Genomic DNA, 22,364 nt, shown 5'->3' on the forward strand with positions numbered 1-22,364 from the left:
TCACGTTCGTTGCCTTAAAAAAAAAACCTGCATTTCAAAACATGTAATAGACTCTACGCGGGATACATATTGGAGAGAGAAAGCCCCCATACAAAGAAAACCTTATTTGGTTAGTAGTGACCCTACTGAGTATTTCCCACCCCCTTTAGCTGAGACAGGTAGAAAGGTTCTCTCTACAAGCCAATAATTATCCCATGTACAGTCTATTACAGAATACGGCATTGGGCGCTATAAATGGGGTGGAGAACGAAGTGCTGCTGGGTATATATGACACAGTCCCCCTCCAAATCTACACAGTTTGGTTAGTAGAGACCCTACTGAGAATTTCCCCCTAGCTGAAACAAGAAGAAAGGTTCTCTTTACAAAACAATAAGTAGAACTGTGCATTGGGTTGCAGGAGTGGGTGGAGTATGGATTTTTTAAATTTATTTAACCAGGTAGGTCAGTGGAGAACAAGTTCTCATTTCCAACTTCGACCTGGCCAAGATAAAGCAAAGCAGTGCGACACAAACAACAACACAAGAGTTACACATGGGATAAACAAATATACAGTCAATAACACAATAGAAAAATCAATATACAGTGTGTGCAAATGTAGTAAGATTAAGGAGGTAGGGCAATAAATAGGCCATAGTGGTGAAATAATTACAATTTAGCAATTATACACTGGAGTGATAGGTGTGCAGAAGATGAATGAGGAAGTACAATCAGGGCCAAAAGTTGAGTGACACAAATATTAACTTCCACAAAGTTTGCTGCTTCAGTGTCTTAGATACTTTTGTCAGATGTTACTATAGAATACTGAAGTATAATTACAAGCATTTCATAAGTGTCAAAGGATTTTATTGACAATTACATGAAGTTGATGCAAAGAGTCAATATTTGCAGTGTTGACCCCTCTTTTCAAGACCTCTGCAATCCACCCTGGCATGCTGTCAATTAACTTCTGGGCCACATCCTGACTGATGGCAGCCCAGTCTTGCATAATCAATGCTTGGAGTTTGTCAGAATTTGTTGGTTTTTGTTTGTCCACCCGCCTCTTGAGGATTGACCACAAGTTCTTAATGGGATTAAGGTCTGAGGAGTTTCCTGGCCATGGACCCAAAATATCAATGTTTTGTTCCCCAGAGCCACTTAGTTATCACTTTTGCCTTATGGCAAGGTGCTCCATCATACTGGAAAAGGCATTTGTTCGTCACCAAACTGTTCCTGGATGATTGGGAGAAGTTGCTCTCGGAGGATGTGTTGGTACCATTCTTTATTCATGGCCGTGTTCTTAGGCAAAATTGTGAGCGCTCACGCTCACGTTGTCTTCTCCGGACAAGCTCTTTTCCGGATGCCCCAAACAATCGGAAAGGGGATTCATCAGAGAAAATGACTTTACTCCAGTCCTCAGCAGTCCAATCCCTGTACCTTTTGCAGAATATCAGTCTGTCCCTGATGTGTTTCCTGGAGAGAAGTGGCTTCTTTGCTGCTCTTCTTGACACCAGGCCACCCTCCAAAAGTCTTCCCCTCGCTGTGCGTGCAGATGCACTCACACCTGCCTGCTGCCATTCCTGAGAAAGCTCTGTACTCTAGTGATGCCCCGATCCCGCAGCTGAATCAATTTTAGGAGACGGTCCTGGCGCTTGCTGGACTTTCTTGGGCGCCCTGAAGCCTTCATAACAATTGAACCGCTCTCCTTGAAGTTCTTGATGATCCGATAATTGGCTGATTTAGGTGCAATCTTACTGGCAGCAACATTCTTGCCTGTGAAGCCCTTTTTGTGCAAAGCAATGATGACGGCACGTGTTTCCTTCCAGGTAACCATGGTTGACAGAGGAAGAACGATGATACCAAGCACCACCCTCCTTTTGAAGCTTCCAGTCTATTATTTGAACTCAATAAGGATGATAGAGTGATCTCCAGCCTTGTCCCCGTCAACCCTCACACCTGTGTTAACGAGAGAATCACTGACATGTCAGCTGGTCCTTTTGTGTCAGGGCTGAAATGCAGTGGAAATGTTTTTTGGGGATTCAGTTCATTTGCATGGCAAAGAGGGACTTTGCAATTAATTGCAATTCATTTGATCACTCTTCATAACATTCTGGAGTATATGCAAATTGCCATCATACAAACTGAGGTAGCAAACTTTTAAAATTAATATTTGTGTCATTCTCAAAACTTTTGGCCACGACTGTAGAGATACTGGGGTGCAAAGGAGCAAAATATAATAACAACAATATGGAGATGAGGTAGTTGGGTGGGCTATTTACCGATGGGCTGTGTACAGGTGCAATGATCAGTAAGCTGCCCTGACAGCTGATGCTTAGTCAGTGATCTTTGCAATTTGTTCCAGTCATTGGCAGCAGAGAACTGGAAGGAAAGGAGGCCAAATGGGGAGTTGGCTTTGGGGATGACCAGTGAAATATACCTGCTGGAGCATGCTAAAGGCAGGTGCTGCTATGGTGACCAGTGGGCTGAGATAAGGCGGGGCTTTACCTAGCAAAGACTTATAGATGACCTGGAGCCAGTAGGTTTGGCGACGAATATGAAGAGAGGGCCAGCCAACGAGAGCATACAGGTTGCAGTGGTGGGTAGTATGTGGGGCTTTGGTGACAAAACGGGTGGCACTGTGATAGACTACATCCAATTTGCTGAGTAGAGTGTTGGAGGCTATTTTGTAAATGACATCAAAGTCAAGGATCGGTAGGATAGTCAGTTTTACGAGGATATGTTTGGCAGCATGAGTGAAGGATCCTTTGTTGCGGAATAGGAAGCAGATCCTAGATTTAATTTTGGATTGGAGAATCTTAATGTCTGGAAGGAGAGTTTACACCTAGGTATAAGGAGTCACCAGTACTCTGTATTAAACCTAGTGCCAAGCACAAGAGACACATTTAAGTTTTGCAGATACTAATGAGTAATTCCAATAACATATTTATATTTTATTAAAAGTGTATTTCTTTAAATATAGCCTACATAAAAGCTTTGAATATGCCAGTATTTTTTCCCCCAAAATAAAATTCTGGTAGAAATAATACAAAGTTAAAATACGTCAAATTATACATGGATTTCTTCAGAGGTTGTTGCAATGCTGTGATTTTTTAAAATGTTTTATTGCTAGTCAAAGTTTAGCATGTCTTTGCCGGGGGACTTTTTTTTTATACATACATTTTGCAATGGTCCTGCCAGCATAATATCCTGCCGGTAGGAGAACAGTAATCACGAGTACTGTCTTTGGTGAAGTTCTTAGGGGAAGGAGCGAAATAAATGACTCGCCCTTCCTGTTCGCTGGTTTCATGTCACTTTATTTGTTAACATTCCCAAATTTGATTTACATAGCTCAGAGAGGCCTATGGACAGACTGGATAGATGGCAAGTGGACGTTTAAAAACATGTTGAGTTTCTACCCTACAGTATATCTATTATTCTTCCCTATCTTAAACCAAATTCCTCAATCAGCCTTATTAAAAAAAAACACAAAGTTGCAGCTGCAGACTGGGACATGCATTGGACCCTGGCATTTTATCCACACCAGCCCACGTCACTGTGCATGCCTCCATACACACACCCTGACCCTACACACCCTACTTAGACAGGCAGTAGTGCTGACACATAACATTGGCAGTGCAGTACAGTGTTTCTCAACCACTTCTGTTCCAGTGTCTGGCGAGATCCAACCCTCCTCCTTTTTAACCAGATCATGTTTAAAACAAATACATTATGTAAAAGCACCACTGGAGACACAACTCACCACTATAACTGTGTCTCTGTCTAGATATACACCTCACCACTTTAACTGTGTCTCTGTCTAGATATACACCTCATCACTATAACTGCGTCTCGGTCTGGAGATACAACTCACCACTATAACTGTGTCTCTGTCTAGATATACACCTCATCACTATAACTGCGTCTCGGTCTGGAGATACAACTCACCACTACAACTGTGTGTCTGTCTGGAGATACAACTCACCACTACAACTGTGTCTCTGTCTAGAGCTACAACTCACCACAATAACTGTGTCTCTGTCTGGAGTAACCACTATGACTGTGTCTCTTTAGGGAGTAACCACTATAACTGTGTCTCTGTCGGGAGATACAACTCACCACAATAACTGTGTCTCTGTCTGGAGTAACCACTATGACTGTGTCTCTTTAGGGAGTAACCACTATAACTGTGTCTCTGTCGGGAGATACAACTCACCACTATAACTGTGTCTCTGTCGGGAGATACAACTCACCATTATAACTGTGTCTCTTTAGGGAGTAACCACTATAACTGTGTCTCTGTCTGGAGATACAACTCACAACTACAACGGTGTCTCTGTCTAGAGATACAACTCACCACTACAACGGTGTCTCTGTCTAGAGATACAACTCACCACTACAACAGTGTCTCTGTCTGGAGATACAACTCACAACTACAACGGTGTCTCTGTCTAGAGATACAACTCACCACTACAACTGTGTCTCTGTCTAGAGATACAACTCACCACTACAACAGTGTCTCTGTCTAGAGATACAACTCACCACTATAACTGTGTCTCTGTCTAGAGATACAACTCACCACTACAACTGTGTCTCTGTCTAGAGATACAACTCACCACTATAACTGTGTCTCTGTCTAGAGATACAACTCACCACTACAACTGTGTCTCTGTCTAGAGATACAACTCACCACTATAACTGTGTCTCTGTCTAGAGATACAACTCACCACTACAACTGTGTCTCTGTCTAGAGATACAACTCACCACTACAACAGTGTCTCTGTCTAGAGATACAACTCACCACTATAACTGTGTCTCTGTCTAGAGATACAACTCACCACTACAACAGTGTCTCTGTCTAGAGATACAACTCACCACTACAACAGTGTCTCTGTCTAGAGATTACAACTCACCACTACAACAGTGTCTCTGTCTGGAGATACCACTATAACTGTGTCTCTGTCTGGAGTAACCACTATAACTGTGTCTCTGTCTGGAGTAACCACTATAACTGTGTCTCTGTCTGGAGATACAACTCACCACTATAACTGTGTCTCTGTCTGGAGATACAACTCACCACTATAACTGTGTCTCTGTCTGGAGATATACCTCACCACTATAACTGTGTCTCTGTCTGGAGATACCACTATAACTGCGTCTCTGTCTGGAGATATACCTCACCACTATAACTGAGTCTCTGTCTGGAGATACCACTATAACTGCGTCTCTGTCTGGAGATACAACTCACCACTATAACTGCGTCTCTGTCTGGAGATACAACTCACCACTATAACGGTGTCTCTGTCTGGAGATACAACTCACCACTATAACTGTGTCTCTGTCTGGAGATACAACTCACCACTATAACTGTCTCTGCTCTAGACATATGTGTTGCCTCCATGTTGTGCTGTCTGTCTCAGCATATTCTCTGCTGTCACTCTGTGCTTCTTCTTGTTCTCCATCTGTCTGTCTGCTTAAGCCATATAAGTTATACAAGCCAAGCTAATGACTTAGGCTATATTGCAAATTAGTGCCTGTCATTTGTGCTCCCTGAATCAACACCTACCCTAAGTGTTAATTACTATTACAGGGCTCCAGACTAACATTTCCCCCTGAATCAACACCTACCCTAAGTGTTAATTACTATTACAGGGCTCCAGACTAACATTTTCCACTGGTGTCAATAACTTTTACAGGTGGTGGCAGTGTCCCAGTCATCCATGCTTTATTAAGAAGTATAATAAATAGGCTACTGAGATATTCAATAACTAAGTTGTTTCATCTAACACATCCAAGCAGGAATGCATGATTCAAGATATTTTGATGCTCAACATAATTCAGTAATTTGTCATGAATTTTGGGTTGGCAATTAGAATATAGTTGCTATATTTTACTGTAAATTTATTTGTATTTTTTTTTTAACCTTTATTTAACCAGGCAAGTCAGTTAAGAACAAGTTCTTATTTTCAATGACGTAAGTATTCAGACCCTTTGCTACGAGACTCAAAATTGAGCTCAGGTGCATCCTGTTTCCATTGATCATCCTTGAGATGTTTCTACAACTCGGAGTCCACCTGTGGTAAATTCAATTGATTGGACATGATTTGGAAAGGCACACACCTGTCTATATGAGGTCCCATAGCTGACAGTGCATGTCAGAGCAAAAACCAAGCCATGAGGTTGAAGGAATTGCCTGTATAGCTACGAGACAGGATTGTGTCGAGGCACAGATCTGGGGAAGGGTACCAAAACATTTCTGCAGCATTGAAGGTCCCCAAGAACACAGCAACTTCCATCATTCTTAAATGGAAGAAGTTTGGAACCAAAGACTCTTCCTAGAGCTGGCCACCCATCCAAACTGCGCACACAAGGGAGGTAACCAAGAATCAACTGGTCACTCTGACAGAACTGCAGAGCTCTGTGGAGATGGAAGAACCTTCCAGAAAGACAACCATCTCTACAGCACTCCACCAATCAGGCCTTTATGGTAGATTGGCCAGACGGAAGCCACTCCTCAGTGAAAGCAACATGACAGCCCACTTGGGAGTATGCCAAAAAGGAGCCTAAAAAGGACACTGACCACGAGAAACAAGGTTCTCTGGTCTGATGAAAACAAGATCGAACTCTTTGGCCTGAATGCCAAGCGTTATGTCTGGAGAAAACCTAGCACCATCCCTACAGTGAAGCATGGTGATGGTAGCATGATGCTGTGGGGATGTTTTTCCTGGAACCGTAACCTCACTCTCCTAACCTGCTATGTTGCTATGATGGTTCCAACCTTGAATATGTGGACATCTATAAGTACCTAGGTGTCTGGCTAGACTGCAAACTCTCCTTCCAGACTCACATCAAACATCTCCAATCAAAAATCAAATCCAGAGTCGGCTTTCTATTCCGCAACAAAGCCTCCTTCACCCACGCTGCCAAGCTTACCCTAGTAAAACTGACTATCCTACCGATCCTCGACTTCGGCGATGTCATCTACAAAATGGCTTCCAACACTCTACTCAGCAAACTGGATGCAGTCTATCACAGTGCCATCCGTTTTGTCACTAAAGCACCTTATACCACCCACCATTGCGACTTGTATGCTCTAGTCGGCTGGCCCTCACTACATATTCGCCGCCAGACCCACTGGCTCCAGGTCATCTACAAGTCCATGCTAGGTAAAGCCCGCCTTATCTCAGTTCACTGGTCACGATGGCAACACCCATCCGTAGCACGCGCTCCAGCAGGTGTATCTCACTGATCATCCCTAAAGCCAACACCTCATTTGGCCGCCTTCGTTCCAGTACTCTGCTGCCTGTGACTGGAACGAATTGCAAAATCGCTGAAGTTGGAGACTTATCTCCTCACCAACTTCAAACATCAGCTATCCGAGCAGCTAACCGATCGCTGCAGCTGTACATAGTCTATTGGTAAATAGCTCACCCTTTTCACCTACCTCATTCCCATACTGTTTTTATACTGTTTTTATTTATTTACTTTTCTGCTCTTTTGCACACCAATATCTCTACCTGTACATGCCCATCTGATCATTTATCACTCCAGTGTTAATCTGCAAAATTGTATTATTCGCCTACCTCCTCATGCCTTTTGCACACATTGTATATAGACTGCCCATTTTTTTTCTACTGTGTTATTGACTTGCTAATTGTTTACTCCATGTGTAACTCTGTGTTGTCTGTTCACACTGCTATGCTTTATCTTGGCCAGGTCGCAGTTGCAAATGAGAACTTGCTCTCAACTAGCCTACCTGGTTAAATAAAGGTGAAATAAAAAATAAAAATGTTAATAATAATTTGGTGGGTGCTTATACTTGTCCTATTTCGCATGTATTATATGCATGTGTGAATTAGAAATGTGTTTTTTTGCATATCCCAACTCCCCGAGACACCTTCGGAGAGAGTGGGATCACGGCCAGTCAGCCATTATCAACAGTAACCCAGTAGCAATTAGGATTAAGGGCCCTGCTCAAGGGCACATCAACAGATTCACCTTGGGGATTTGACAGATATTTCACCTTGGGGATTTGAACTAACAACCTTTTGGTTACTGGCCTAAAGCTCTAAGCGCAAAGCTAATTCACCTAACCTCCTACATTAGATCTCCTAACCAGCTATGTTAATTATCTTAACCTGCTATACTAACAAACCATCATCATTATTACCACACCTGCCATTACCCACCGATCAACCAAAGGCTCATTATAGATTAGTATAACAGAGAAAGTATTCCTTTTTTTATCCAACCATGTCACCCTTTTCATTGTTTTATTTTTATATATAAAACATTGTCAATTTCAACCAGCTAGATGACCAACAGATACAACAAGTACAAAGCAGAGCACACAGTCTATTGGGATCAAAGTCATACTGGTGCCTCAGACAGGCTGAAACGTCAACCTGAGGCATATACAATACATTCCATTGATCAAACAAATAGCTGGCTGTTACTACAAAAATAACTTGATTTATTGGAGGTGTACAAAAGGGAGGAAGGGAAAGGAGACCTTTGAATAAACACAGCAATACAGAGAATTGGCTTACACAATGTGAAAACAGTTTCAACAGCTGAGAGCTGTTGGTCTAACCACTGAAAGGAGAAGAACAGACGTCTGGAGAGGGGATTTAAGAATACACGAATGGAAAAGTAAATACCGTAGCACAGGTTCCTCCACCCACTCCAGGATCCTAAATAACTAAAGGTCAATTTTCAAAACGCTAAGTTCATAATCTGCTCGTAACTCTGACTAAAAAGCTCCTGCCTAGGCCAGAGGCGAGGTAAACAAGGCTTGCTGTCAGAGTAACAATTTCAGTTGAACGATTTGAATGAACATTCCAAAATGTTACAGTGAAACAGCTATTTAAAAAAAAAAAATAAAGATCACTGTGGCTTTTTAGCAACAATATTCAAAACTGAAAACGACTTACCTACTCCTACAAAATATAGTAGAAAGTCTACATGGCCACTTGATTGTTTTTAGCAGCAGTTTAGACCAGAAACAGACACTTACGTTCACCGTACACTATATTCTCAGACGCTTAGCGAACGGTCGCGGCTAACACAAAACAAATGGAATATGTTTGCTAACGTTCGCAAACTATTTCCCTTAATGAACGCACCTCGGATAGGGATTCTGATCTCAGCAATACAAGAACATCAAATAAATCATAAGGATTCAACCGTCTAACCACTGGTCACCGGTCCATATTTCACAAAACGGATAGCTGTGTAGCAAGGTCAAAATGATCACACTGGTCGAGATTAGGCCTAACCAGAACCCTCCAATCTTATCCTCGCTCTCTTTCCTCTCAATTTATCCATCCGTCTCTACTAATCTACAGGCTGTAGAACTTGAGGCTTCTGTCCATTCCAGCGGAGGAAAGGAATTGAGCATTGTCTCCGAATGCCAGCCCTGTCACCAGGCCAGAATGGTCTGGGAAAAAGAGGAAGGAAAATGTTTTTAAATATATATATATATATGTTGAAGGTAACTCGGTGTAAGATGACGCATGCAATAGGACACTGAGTTTTTCCTAACTGTGTGTACGTATGATTTGTACAGTGAGCACACAAGGTCTGATGAAAGTTGAGTTAAATATTCTGTTCAGTTGTTTTTCTCACCGCTGAAGTTGAGGACCTCCGACCACTGCTTGCAGATGTACACCCTGATGTCGGATCCACCCACAGCCAAGTATGTACCACTCTGATCAAACACCAGAGACTTAACCTGAGAGAGAGTAAATAAGATTCAAGTGAAAAACTCTGCAAGAAATAACCATGTTATTTGCAGTACATGAGCTAAATTAGTGAGAAGTTGACCCATATCTGTAGCTAACAGACTCCGCACAGTCTCATTCTCACCTCATAGTTGTTGTCCAGGGCGATGGTCTTGAAGTTCTTCAGTTTCCTCAGATCCCACAGCTTCACAGAGCTGTCCTGGGCACCTGGAGCACAGAGCGAGAGACTGGGTCAGGGAATCCATGAGAAATCCAACATTATTTACACTGTTTTGTGAGGTTGGAGAGCGACTGACCTGTAGCCAGGTAGTATCCGTTCTCAGAGAAGGCGATGGAGGTGACAGGGCCAGAGTGGCCAGGGAAGTTGGCCACGTTTGTGCGCTCCTTCAGATCCCAAATCTTGATCTGGGAGTCGGCGGTTCCCGTCCCGAAGATCAGACCGTCGGGGTGGAACTGAGCACAAGTCAGAGCTGAGGAGGAGGAGGGCAGAGATATGAGACACAGACAAAAATAGTAACCCATCTTTCATGTCCATACGCATAGACCTGACCACAAACACACTTACCAACACCAGCAGCCTCATCTGTGACTTTGGTAAGGACTTGGCCAGTTTGGATATCCGAGAAGGCCCAGTACTGAGAAAGATAGAGAGGAATGCCGTGTCAACATGCATCCACCAACACAAAGGTGCTGTTACATTTACTATTGACAACAGTGCAGCTGGTGCCATTCTAGTCAACGGACCAGTGGACTCAGGACTTCTAACAACATGCTGGACTCAGGTGTTCTACCAGTACAATGGACTTACCTGGTCTTCGGAAGAGCTGAGAAGGTAGTCCCCAGTTGCGTGAAGTGACAGCCCAGTCACACTCGCCTCGTGAGCTCGCACCACCTGGATACAGTTGCCCCCAGTCACAGACCACACCCGGATGGTGCTGTCTGGAGAGGCAGAGAACACCACAGACTGGAGAGGAAAGAAAGATGGGAAAATACAAATAAAAGACAAAAACTAAAGTGAGGAAGGAAATTAGACAAGGGAGATTTACAAACTACAATACAGCACATTTTAAACCGGGGGATATAGATACCACAAATCAACTTATCTTTTAACTCTATTTCAATTTCACTGTATACATGATGTTGAAAAGTAGAATATAAAGCATAATTGAGTTAATTTCCATAAAACGTTAGGAGCTAGACAGGTGTATACACAGGTCTGTTACCTGGGAGGGGTGGTAGATGACAGAGGTGACCTTCTTGGTGTGACCCTTGAGGGTGGCAATGATCTGCTCCTCCTTCTTATCAAATACCACCACATTCTTATCAGCCCCACCTGGCAACACAAGATAGTCATCAATGACATTTAATTGATAGTTATATTTAGATATGCAAGAAAAAGAGACGGAGAGAAAATAAAAAGCTGTTAGAAAAAGCAGGGGTACTTACCAGTGAGTACTTTGTTGGTGTCTGAAGGACAGAGGTCCATACACAGGATTCCTGGGACACTGGCACTGTGAAGTCCCTGAGACATTCAAAAGAACATTGTCACTATATGGGCAGCCAGACAGCTAAGGGCAACCTCATATAGTAGTGCTAAGCAGCACAGGCAGCCCCCTACAGGTTATTACAGTCCTACAGATAGTAGTACTCACAGCGTGGGAAGCCACTTGGCGGTACTTGCTCAGATCCTCAGCCCTGACCAGCTCCTCTGGCACGGTCTTTCCTCTCTGGTTAGGGAGAGAAAGGGAGGCGTGAGCAAACATAAGGGACAAAATAAGTTTATTAAAAGATTGAGTGGTTTTATCATCAATCTCTGCAAGCCTACAACACACGACATACATTTTCTTGAATGAACATCTTACCTTCTTTCTCTCTGTGGTAAGGACAGTAGCCTTATCTTGAAGCTGAAAACAGAACAGTAGAGGAGCAGAAAAGAGACTAATGAGAATTCAATGAATCACAAATCCATTCCCATATTGAGAGGGTCTCCGAGTAATGAGAACACTAATCACAGGGGGTAAAAAGATGAAGAGGAAATTAGCTCTTACCTTCTGGATGATCTCTGGAGTCATTCCCACCTGCACACTAACCTCCATTGGTTCCCCACCAGCACCCTGAGAAAAGGAGACAAAACAACAGAGAGAAGAATACTTAGAAAAGAGAAAACATCTATCCTCAATCTCTGATGGACAGGAATCCTGTTTGATGGATGGGAATCAGCGCTAATCACTCACCCCAGCGGCTGGCTGAGAGGCAGGCATAGACTGAGGGGCCACCAATCCGGCTTGGGGCTTGAGTGTGGCCAAGGCTGTTGAATGGGAGAATGGGCAAAGAGTAAGCATTTTGCCTTCACAGGTCAGTGAATGAGAGAAGGTGAGGAAGCGACTTCAGACTCTTACCCTCTCTGGCTGCAGTGACCTCCTTGGTAAGACGAGCAATGACTCTGCAGGCTGCGTCATGCTGGTAGAGGGCGTGAGAGAGCTCCTGGCGAGTCGTCTGCAGCTGCTGCCTCAGAGTGAAACTGTGCAACATGACCGCATCCTTGAAAGAGACAGAAGACATTAAGAGAAATATGTAATAATACAGAGGAAGAGTATTCTGTTGTAACACTATCCACAGGTAGACTACAAACCAGTCTGCCTAGACACTCACCCACTCATCTTGCAGAGCCTTGAGTATGGCAGGGATACTGGTAGAAGAGGGAGCCTTTGGTCGGATAGGATGAGACACTGGGCAACAGAAGGCAGCACAACATAGATTCAAATCCATTACGAAAACATCTCTTCGAATACATGGAACCTATTTAGGATTTCCTTCTAAGCCAAAACTAAAATCAGTACATAAATACATACATGATGTAATCGATTCGACTGATTACGTTAACTGTCTATTCCCGCCCTGTTTACCTTTTATATCGATAAGTTGCTCTTCCGACAGTGGTTGGCTATTCATGGGATCCACTCCATTCTCTGCAATATACTTCTCGATCAGTCGGCGCTCGAACACCTGGTTAGACACCGGGGACACGCAAGGGTGCTCGGGGACCTCATTGGAAACTGAGTGGGGTAACATAAGTGGATACATACAATTGTTAGCTATTGTTTCATGGCTAGATAATATAACTAGTAAGCCACCATAAATACCATGTTGCAGAAAAGTGACAATGAATCAGTTACTAACTCGCCAGTTAGCCACACTAACGTTAGCTAGCAGGGTGCTAGGTAAACGATCTAGCTCATTCAACTTCAGAAGCATGTTCAACTTACTTGCGCAAACCAAAGACATATTTCAAGTGCACGTCCCTCTGTAGCTAAACACGATTTTTTTTTTGTGTTACGCTTGATGGCAAACTATCTTAAAAGTCTTGCCTGAAAGGCAACTATTCTGCCTACTTTATTTTTGTTTTGTTCCAAATTCGCACGCTGGCGTTTCATTGCCGCTTCGAAAACAGTGCACGCTGGGATAGCACCAGTCCTCCAACGCGAGCTCTTCTTCGTTCCCCCACTGTCATGACTACGACAACTTTCATAACTAGATTGAATTCGTTTTATTTTCTAGAGCTTTATTCATTACTTGACTAACAAACCAATGATACGTTAATACACAAATCATTGGGAACGGTATATGACTTCAAACATATTATAATCCATTCTATAAAACCTCAATGACAATGTGAATACCTGGTGAAATAATGTAACGTAATTGAATCATGTACACCATTTTATGGCAATCACAAACAACGTATATCTTATGTAAATATATGTAATCTAATAAAAGTATATTTTTATTATTTTGTGTTAATTTACTTGTTTAATAGTAGGTAACACATGCAGTTAGATATGCTTTTAAATTGAGAGGCAATTCCCATATTCTATTACAAAATCTGACAATTCCTCATCTCTTCTCCATCCTAACATAACTTCCATATATTTACACATATATATATACAGTCATCTATAGCTTACAGTACAGGTTTAAATGTGTGGTCCTGAGGGTTCCTTGGTAGGTATCAGAAAGTAATCGGCAGGTTGATTTTTGAAAACATTACCAATCCAGTTGTACAAAGGACTGATATGCCAAAATGTAGGATATTGCTCATCTCATTCTTTAAAGGAATGATAATGACATGATAATAAAGAAATTATAGGAAGTAATATGCAATACCCAAACAGATCCAAATAGGGTTCTGAAAGCGAAGGCACTATAATTATGAAATCACCCGTGAACAGTTTAACAATATCGCCCTCCACTATTTTCTCTCCGCCTGCTCTTTCTTTACCTCCACTCTTCTCTGTGCTCTATAAGAAGTTGAGTTTTTCAGAAGTGTAGATGCTGCAAGTCTCCAAGGTATCTGTGTCCAGTGGAAGTGTGGAGAAGTAGACTTTTGCTTTGCTCTCCTTGTCTCCCTCTTTCTTGATCTGGGACTGGAAGTAGTCTTCAGATGAGTGGAGGCAGTCTGAGGTGCCAGCGATGGAAAAGGAGATCTCCCTCTCTCCGTCAGCAGTCTCCTGCGAAGAGAGAGGGAGTCAATGATAAAAAGAAAGAGCAGAATATAACTTAATTGTCTATTGTGAGACAGAAAATAGAAACAGTGTGTGTATTTACCTCTTCACTAGGAGTGTGAGTAGTGGCAGTCTCAACTCTAAGTCTATCTGTCTCCTGTTGTCTCGTTGTCCTCACGGGCTTAAGGGAAGGGCTGTGGTACACTGACCACGACAGGAAAGTAACCCTGAGAAAGACACATGATATAGAAATCCATAATAATGGTGAAAAGAGCCTACATTTACAACTTCACCGCCTACCTACCGAATGTGTAGGTCTGGGGCTCCATATTTTTGGCGTTACAATCTGCTTTGAATGACTGTAAATGCCAGAGGGCTGGAGACTGGGTGGACTGTAGTCCTGCAGAGGAAAAACAAAACAAGTATGTAAATATAAATATTGCGTAGACAGACAGGGGAACGCACAGCGAAACAAACAAACGATCCACAGAGACGCATGAAGCTATGTGACCACTGACCCAATTTAAATGTGTAAGGAACTGATGCAGGAGGAGATTCAAACTGGCGCAAAGGACTGGTTCTACTTTTACTCTGACACTGACACAATTCTATAATATCACACAGTTGAAATGGATGGACAACATAGTACCATGACAACAGGCTCATTGCATTGCCCACACAAGCCCTCCAATAACCACTCATAACCCCACCATATTTCTTCTACCTACCAAGATCACAAACTAATTTTATTTAACTAGGCAAGTCAGTTAAGAACAAATAATTATTTACAATGACGGCCTACCTCGGCCAAACCCTAACCACGCTGGGCCAACTGTGCGTCGCCCTATGGGACTCTCAATCAACGCTGGTTGTGATACAGCCTGGAATCAAACCAGGGTCTGTAGTGACGCCTCTAGCACTGAGATGCAGTGCCTTCGACCACTGCGCCACTTGGGAGCCCCTGAGCCCCTGTACCTGAGACAGTGAGGCGAACGGTCTCATAGGTGAATCCAGAGGACAGTTTGATAGAGTAGAGCCCCTGGTCACGGTGTGTGACGTCATTCAGCAGCAACGTCCTATCTTTCGTCCACTAAAACCGTGGGTCCTTCAACTGCAAACGATGATGGTTATGGTTATGAACATGGTATTTTGCCTGCTAATGAAGAAAACGAAGACAACAATACTGTCTAATGTAACTGGCCCCTCTAACAGTACAACTGGCCCCAGCTTGCCCCCCCAGTTGAAATGGTCTATAATTGCCACTGAATTGTCATTCAGCCCTACTCCCCACAATTACCGAGCCAGTAAACACCGTTCACCATCAATCAACTTCACAAGAGGGTGCTAATGCTCTCGATTTAGAACGTTGCACTACTCCTAATTCTACACTACCTGTGATACTAAAATTGTTCAATTAATTGTGTATTAGGCTATTATCGACAGCACACAACAACATATTTTACAGTTAGCTATTTACTTAATCTACATTTATTGGAATCAAACATGGAGAAAAGTATGTATTATATGCCTACATTTGCACTCACCTATGCACGACAGCAAAACACAATAGCCTAATGTTATTTTATATTATTAACTGTATTGCAAGCCCATATAATGGATGATCACAGCAGCGTTAAGATCATTAACTGCTTCTTCGTCTGCTATGCGCATGAGCGAGGTTTGCGTCCTTTGCTGCTACTTGCTGTAGTGAAGCGTTCCATGTCGCATAAAAAAAACTGATTTCACACAACGCCCGGACTGTTGCAAATCGCAATCTTCTACAACGCGCAACGCCACTATACAAATATGACCCGAAACACTGCCAAAGTGATTGGCAGATGATTTGATCTATAAATCACCCCACTTGCAGATATTGGGTTAATGATATTATATACAGCACATGCAGGACTGGACCCAACTGGATGTCTCTTCTAGGCTACAGTCTACGGAGAGTTCTCAAGAAGATGCTGTTTCTCCTGGTATTGCTGAGCGCTTCATTTACCTGTATGGGTGAATATAGTGCCATCTATAGGACTACTTTGTACCCCTCTTTCTCTTACACACACACACACACACACACACACACACACACACACACACACACACACACACACACACACACACACACACACACAGAGAGAGAGACGCCTATCTCTGCTTGCCTCTTGTCTTTACATACAGTACCTTCTGTCTCTATGCGACATGTAAAGTGTTGGTCCCATTTTTCATGAGCTAAAATAAAAGATCCCAGAAATGTTTCCAAATGCACAAAAAGCTTATTTTTCTCAAATTGTGCACACACATTTGTTTACTGTTAGTGAGCATTTCTCATTTGCCAAGATAATCCATCCACCTGACAGGTGTTGCATATCAATAAGCTGTTTAAACAGCATGATCATTACACAGGTGCACCTTGTGCTGGGAAAAATAAAAGACCACTCTAAATTGTGCAGTTTTGTCATACAAAACAATGCCACAGATGTCTCAAGTTTTGAAGGAACGTGCAATTGGCATGCTGCCTGCAGGAATGTCCAACAGAGCTGTTGCCAGATAATTTAATGTTCATTTATCTACCATAAGCCGCCTCCAACGTCGTTTTAGAGAGTTTGGCAGGACATCCAACTGACCTCACAACCACATACCATATGTAATCACACAAGCCCAGGACCTCTACATTGAGACTGCCGCATATTTGTAGGGAGTGACATACCAGGAAGGGCTCCCCTACACTAAAAGCCATTCTACACAACTCTTTATTAATTGTGAAAAAAAAGGGTAAACAGACTTTGGAAGATGACTTGTGTGGCTAAACTAATCATGCTCACGAAGACTAGCGCCGTCCTCGCTCGACCTGAGCCTCAGCCTAGGGCATTGGTTCCCATCATATCCGGTCACAGGACAAACATTTAGTCAAACCACTCTCCTTCAGATTTTATACATTTATATTGACATTTTAACTAAATTTAATACTTTTCTCAGGGTATGAGCTGCCTTCACATTTTATCTTTGGAAATTGTATTTTTTATGTTTATGCTTTGGAACATCGTCTGTTTAATTGATCAACTTTTTGTTCATGTCTTCTTCTCTCTGCTAATGGACGTGGTTATCTCATGTTATTGCCAATCCACTCAGTCAAGGATTTGAGGAGAAGAAGTAAAAGGAGATATCAAGATCATTCAATCAAATGTATTTTATAAAGCCCTTATTACTTAATGAGAATAGAATAGAAAAGTCAAAGCATTGAACATTACCTAACTGACTGTTACTCTGTGTGCCTTGAAGGATATGCCGTCGGAGAAGATGGCTGACGTTTTAACCTAACCAAATGTGTTTTTTGTTAGTTTTTTTTACGTTGTTTGTAACTCATTTTTTAACTTATTCTGTACACAATGTTGCTGCTACCGTCTCTTATGGCAGAAAATAACTCCTGGACATCAGAACAACGATTACTCACCACGAACTGGCAGAAGTAGTTTTTTCCTTTAACGAGTCCGACGAGACCGACGTGAAGGGCATACTGCTTTCACGGGAACAGGCCCAAATCACAGTAATTTGCGTGAAGAGAAGACGGAGGAAAAGAGGACAGAGGTCGGACTGCCTTCTGAGAATTCATAGGCGATCGAATAAACCCCTACTGCCTTCCGTTCTACTAGCTAACATGCAATCATTGGAAAATAAAATCGACGACCTACGATGAAAATTAAACTACCAACTGGACATTTAAAAACTGTAATATCTTATGCTCCGTGGAGTCGTGGCTAAACGACGACATTATCAACATACAGCTGGCTGGTTATACACTATATCGGCAGGATAGAACAGTGGCGTCTGGTAAGACAAGGGGGTCAGACTATGTATAATTGTAAACAACAGCTGGTGCACGATATCTAAGGAAGTCTCAAGGTTTTGCTTGCCTGAGGAAGAGTATGTCATGATAAGCTGTAAACCACACTATCTACCTAGAGAGTTTTCATCTGTAGTTTTTGTAGCTGTCTACATACCACCACAGACCGATGCTGGCACTAAGACCACACTCAATGAGCTGTATTCTGCCATAAGCAAACAGGAAAACGCTCATCCAGAGGCGGTGCTCCTAGTGGCCGGGGAAATTTAATGCAGAGAAACTTAAATCCGTTTTACCAAATTTCTATCAGCATGTTAAATGAGCAACCAAAGGGAAAAAAAACTCTAGACCACCTTTCCTCCACACACAGAGATGCGTACAAAGCTCTCACTCGCCCTCATTTGGCAAATCTGACTATAATTCTATCCTCTTGATTCCTGCTAACTAGCAACAATTAAAGCAGGAAGCACCAGTGACTTGGTCAATAAAAAAAGTGGTCAGATAAAGCAGATGCTTAAATACAGGACTGTTTTGCTAGCACAGACTGGAATATGTTCCGGGATTCTTCTGATGGAATTGAGGAGTACACCACAACATTCATTGGCTTCATCAATAAGGACATCGATGACGTCATCCCCACAGTGACCATACTTACATCCCCCAACCAGAAGCCATGGATTACAGGCAACATCTGCACTGAGTTAAGGGCTAGAGCTGCCGCTTTAAAGGAGCGGGACTCTAACCTGGAAGCTTATAAGAAATCCCGCTATTTCCTCCAACGAACCATCAAACAGGCAAAGCATCAATACAGGACTAAGATCAAATCATACGACATCGGCTCCGCCGGTCGTCAGATGTGGCAGGGCTTGCAAATCATTACAGACCACAAAGGGAAGCACAGCCAAGGGCTGCCCAGTGACACAAACCTACCAGACGAGCTAAACTACTTAACATAACATAACATTGAAACATGCATGAGAGTACCAGAAGTTCCGGACGACTGTGTGACCACGCTCTCCGCAGCCAATGTGAGTAAGACCTTTAAACAGGTCAACATTCACAAGGCCACAGGGCCAGACAAATTACTAGGACGTGTACTGCGAGCTTGCGCTGACCAACTGGCAAGTGTCTTCACTGACATTTTATACCTCTGTAATACAAACATGTTTTAAGCAGACCACCATAGTCTGTGCCCAAGAACACTAAGGTAACCTGCCTAAATGACTACCGACCCGTAGCACTCACGTCTGTAGCCATGAAGTGCTTTTAAAGGCTGGTCATGTCTCACATCAACACCATTATCCCAGAAACCCTAGACCCAATCCAATTTGCATACTGCCAAATCCACAGATGATGCAATCTCAATTGCACTCCACACTGCCCTTTCCCATCTAGACAAAAGGAACACCTATGTGAGAATGATATTCATTGACTACAGCTCAGTGTTCAACACCATAGTGCCTTCAAAGCTCATCAATAAGCTAAGGACCCTGCGACTAAACACCCCCCTCTGCTTCTGGATCCTGGACTTCCTGACGGGCCTCCCCCAGGTGGTAAGGGTAGGTAACAACACATCCGCCACGCTGATCTTCAACACAAGGGCACCTCCTGGACTCCCTGTTCACTCATGACTTCACGGCCAAGCACGAGTCCAACACCATCATAAATTTGCAGACAACGACGAGACAGCCTATAGGGAGGAGGTCAGAGACCTGGCTGTGTGGTGCCAGGACAACAACCTCTCCCTCAACATGATCAAGACAAAGGAGATGATTGTGGACTTCAGGAAAAGGAGGACCGAGCACGTCCCCATTCTCATCGACGGGGCTGTGGTGGAGCAGGTGAGCGCTTCAAGTTCCTTTGTGTCCACATCACCAACAAACTAACATGGTCCAAGCACATCAAGACAGTCGTGAAGAGGACACGAAAAAACATATTCCCCCTCAGGAGACTGAAAAGATTTTGCATGCGTCCTCCGATCCTCAAAAGCTGCACCATCGAGAGCATCCTGACGGGTTGCATCACTGCCATGGCAACTGCTCGGCCACAACCACAAGGCACTACAGAGGGTAATGCATACAGACCAGTACTGGGGCCAAGCTTCCTGCCATCAAGGACCTCTATACCAGGCGGTGTCACAGGAAGGCCCTAAAAATCAAAGACTCCAGCCACCCCAGTCATAGACTGTTCTCTCTGCTACCGCACGGAAAGCGGTACCAGAGCGCCAAGTCAAAGTCTAAACAGCTTCCACCCCCAAGCCATAAGACTCCTGAACATCTAATCAAATGGCTACCCAGACTATTTGCATTGCCCCCCTCCCCCCCTTTTATGCCGCTGCTACTCTCCTACTCTCTGTTATTATCTATGAATAGTCACTTTAATAACTCTAACAAACATGTAAAAATATATCCTCAATTACCTAACCGGTGCCCCCTGTACTGTATATAGTCTCACTATTGTTATTTTACTGCTGCTCTTTAATTACTTGTTCCTTTTATTTCTTATTCTTATTCATATTTTTTAAACTGCATTGTTGGTTAGGGGCTTGTAAGTAAGCATTTCACAGTAAGGTTTACACCTGTTGTATTCAGAGCATGTGACTAATAAAATTTGAATTAGATTCTATAGCCTCTTTTGTCCAGTTGCCTTTCTGTGTAAATGTTCCATTTTCCAAACTCTGAACTACCAAGAGGATGTCGGAATACTATAGTGTATTTTGGGGAATTTGTGAACTTATTTGCATACAACTGTAGTGCAACATTGCCTCTACAGTATTATATCATTTCTTATCATGAATACTGCTTTTATTCAATATTTTATGTGATGACAACAGAAAGTATAAGAATTGTAGCAAGTATTCCAGCATTTGCCTTTTTTTAAGGTATCATTTATGTTAATAGAATAGAATGTTTTATCAATGTATTATATTATTTGTATGTAAAAAAATAAAAACACCAATGCATAGTTTATTAGTTGTGTCTAATAAACACTACTTTCTGTGATTTGTTTTGTTTGGGTGTGGTCAGATTAGGGTTGCAAAGAGAGGGTATATTACTGGAAACTTTAGTTTACCAGTAAACTACCAGTGTTTTGGTATCTTTCAAGGATTTTATGTAATCTATCATAAGCAATCTCGTGGTCCTTTTGGGTACTTCAGATTTTTTAAAGTGTGTGTAAAATATATCAAATTTCTAAATAAGATGATTTTCTAATAAAAAAATGTTAATGACAATGCTGTAAAACATTATCCTAAATATAACCCATCAGCTTAGTGATGCCATTGGTGAAAGCTGAGGTAACGGAACTATCACCCCATTGCACTCACTTCTGTCATCATGAAGTGCTTTGAGAGACTAGTCAAGGATCATATCACCTCCACCCTACCTGACACCCTAGTCCCACTCCAATTTGCTTACCGCCCAAATAGGTCCACAATGCAGATAGCCTGGTTAGCCAATGTGCGGGAGCACTGGTTGGTCGGCCCAATTGAGGTAGTATGTACATGAATGTAGAGTAAAAGTGACTATGCATATATGTTAAACAGAGAGTAGCAGCAGTGTAAAAAGAGGGGTTGGGGGTAGTCCGGGTAGCCATTTGATTACCTGTTCAGGAGTCTGCACAACGCATCACCGGGGGGAAACTACCTGCCTTCCAGGACACCTACACCCAATGTCACAGGAAAGCAAATGGCTTGGGGGTAAAAACTGTTGGGGTCATGACGTTGGAGCCACGACGTTGGAGCCACAGGAGGCCAAGGATGACTTTGTGTACGGGTGCTGTGATGAGGAGGGGAAAGCTTTCTTGGTGTATGGGTCCAATGGTGATGGTGAATAGTGCTGTGACGTGTGCGATTGTACCAGATCCCAATGGTCAATTATCCAGGGCTAGAACCGGAAAAGGAGAGGAGAGCGGATACAAGGGGGTGTTCAGGGAGGAGGCGAGGGCCTGGTAGATTAAATTCCCCATGGCACCGGAGTCCCCTAGAGCTGAAGTGACAACACATGAGGGATGTCTAGCCAGTGAAATGGGAACCAGGAACAGTTTGGCTGAAAGCAATGATGGAATACTCAAGCCTACCGCGGAAGACGGATGATCATGAGGCCGCCCCTCTGCCCCCGTGGACCCAGGGTTGGGATACACCAGACACCGCTGAAGCTGGTGCCCCTTCTGGCCGCAATAGAAACAGCCCTAGCTGTCTCAGGCGACGGAGAGGTGTGTGGCCCCTACCTCCATGGGTTCCGGCTCTGCCTCAGGACGGCCAAAGGAGGAAGGCGAGAGGCGAAGGGGACCGCCGGCGCTCCC

The 22,364-nt window shown here is 43.1% G+C and overlaps 1 protein-coding gene and 2 long non-coding RNA genes across 4 annotated transcripts; all 3 read right to left on the reverse strand.

Moving 5' to 3' along the window:
- Positions 1–3,273: 3,273 nt before the first annotated feature.
- LOC127924305 (uncharacterized) lies at positions 3,274–7,026 on the reverse strand. Its single transcript, XR_008117609.1, has 2 exons — positions 3,806–7,026; positions 3,274–3,768 (listed from the first exon to the last, which is right to left on the reverse strand). It is a non-coding gene; the product is annotated as an uncharacterized LOC127924305 (long non-coding RNA).
- Positions 7,027–8,419: 1,393 nt separating this feature from the next.
- LOC118376575 (pre-mRNA-processing factor 19-like) lies at positions 8,420–13,206 on the reverse strand. The gene is made up of 16 exons (XM_035763297.2): positions 12,983–13,206; positions 12,623–12,772; positions 12,369–12,445; positions 12,116–12,257; positions 11,951–12,024; positions 11,765–11,830; positions 11,579–11,620; positions 11,369–11,443; positions 11,163–11,238; positions 10,940–11,049; positions 10,525–10,680; positions 10,282–10,351; positions 10,013–10,186; positions 9,841–9,923; positions 9,601–9,706; positions 8,420–9,412 (listed from the first exon to the last, which is right to left on the reverse strand). The coding sequence occupies exons 1-16, from the start codon at positions 12,999–13,001 to the stop codon at positions 9,315–9,317; spliced, it is 1,518 nt and encodes a 505-aa protein (XP_035619190.1). The 5' UTR covers positions 13,002–13,206; the 3' UTR covers positions 8,420–9,314.
- A 72-nt stretch (positions 13,207–13,278) lies between these two features.
- On the reverse strand, positions 13,279–16,158 carry LOC118383718 (uncharacterized). 2 transcript variants are annotated; one of them, XR_004825690.1, is made up of 4 exons: positions 15,763–16,158; positions 14,523–14,618; positions 14,322–14,445; positions 13,279–14,224 (listed from the first exon to the last, which is right to left on the reverse strand). It is a non-coding gene; the product is annotated as an uncharacterized LOC118383718 (long non-coding RNA). The 2 variants fall into 2 exon arrangements; XR_004825691.2 differs by lacking the exon at positions 15,763–16,158 and adding an exon at positions 15,194–15,431.
- Between the last annotated feature and the right edge of the window lie 6,206 nt (positions 16,159–22,364).

The sequence above is a fragment of the Oncorhynchus keta genome, chromosome 4 (assembly GCF_023373465.1).
Source record: "Oncorhynchus keta strain PuntledgeMale-10-30-2019 chromosome 4, Oket_V2, whole genome shotgun sequence".
Lineage (NCBI taxonomy): Eukaryota > Metazoa > Chordata > Actinopteri > Salmoniformes > Salmonidae > Oncorhynchus > Oncorhynchus keta.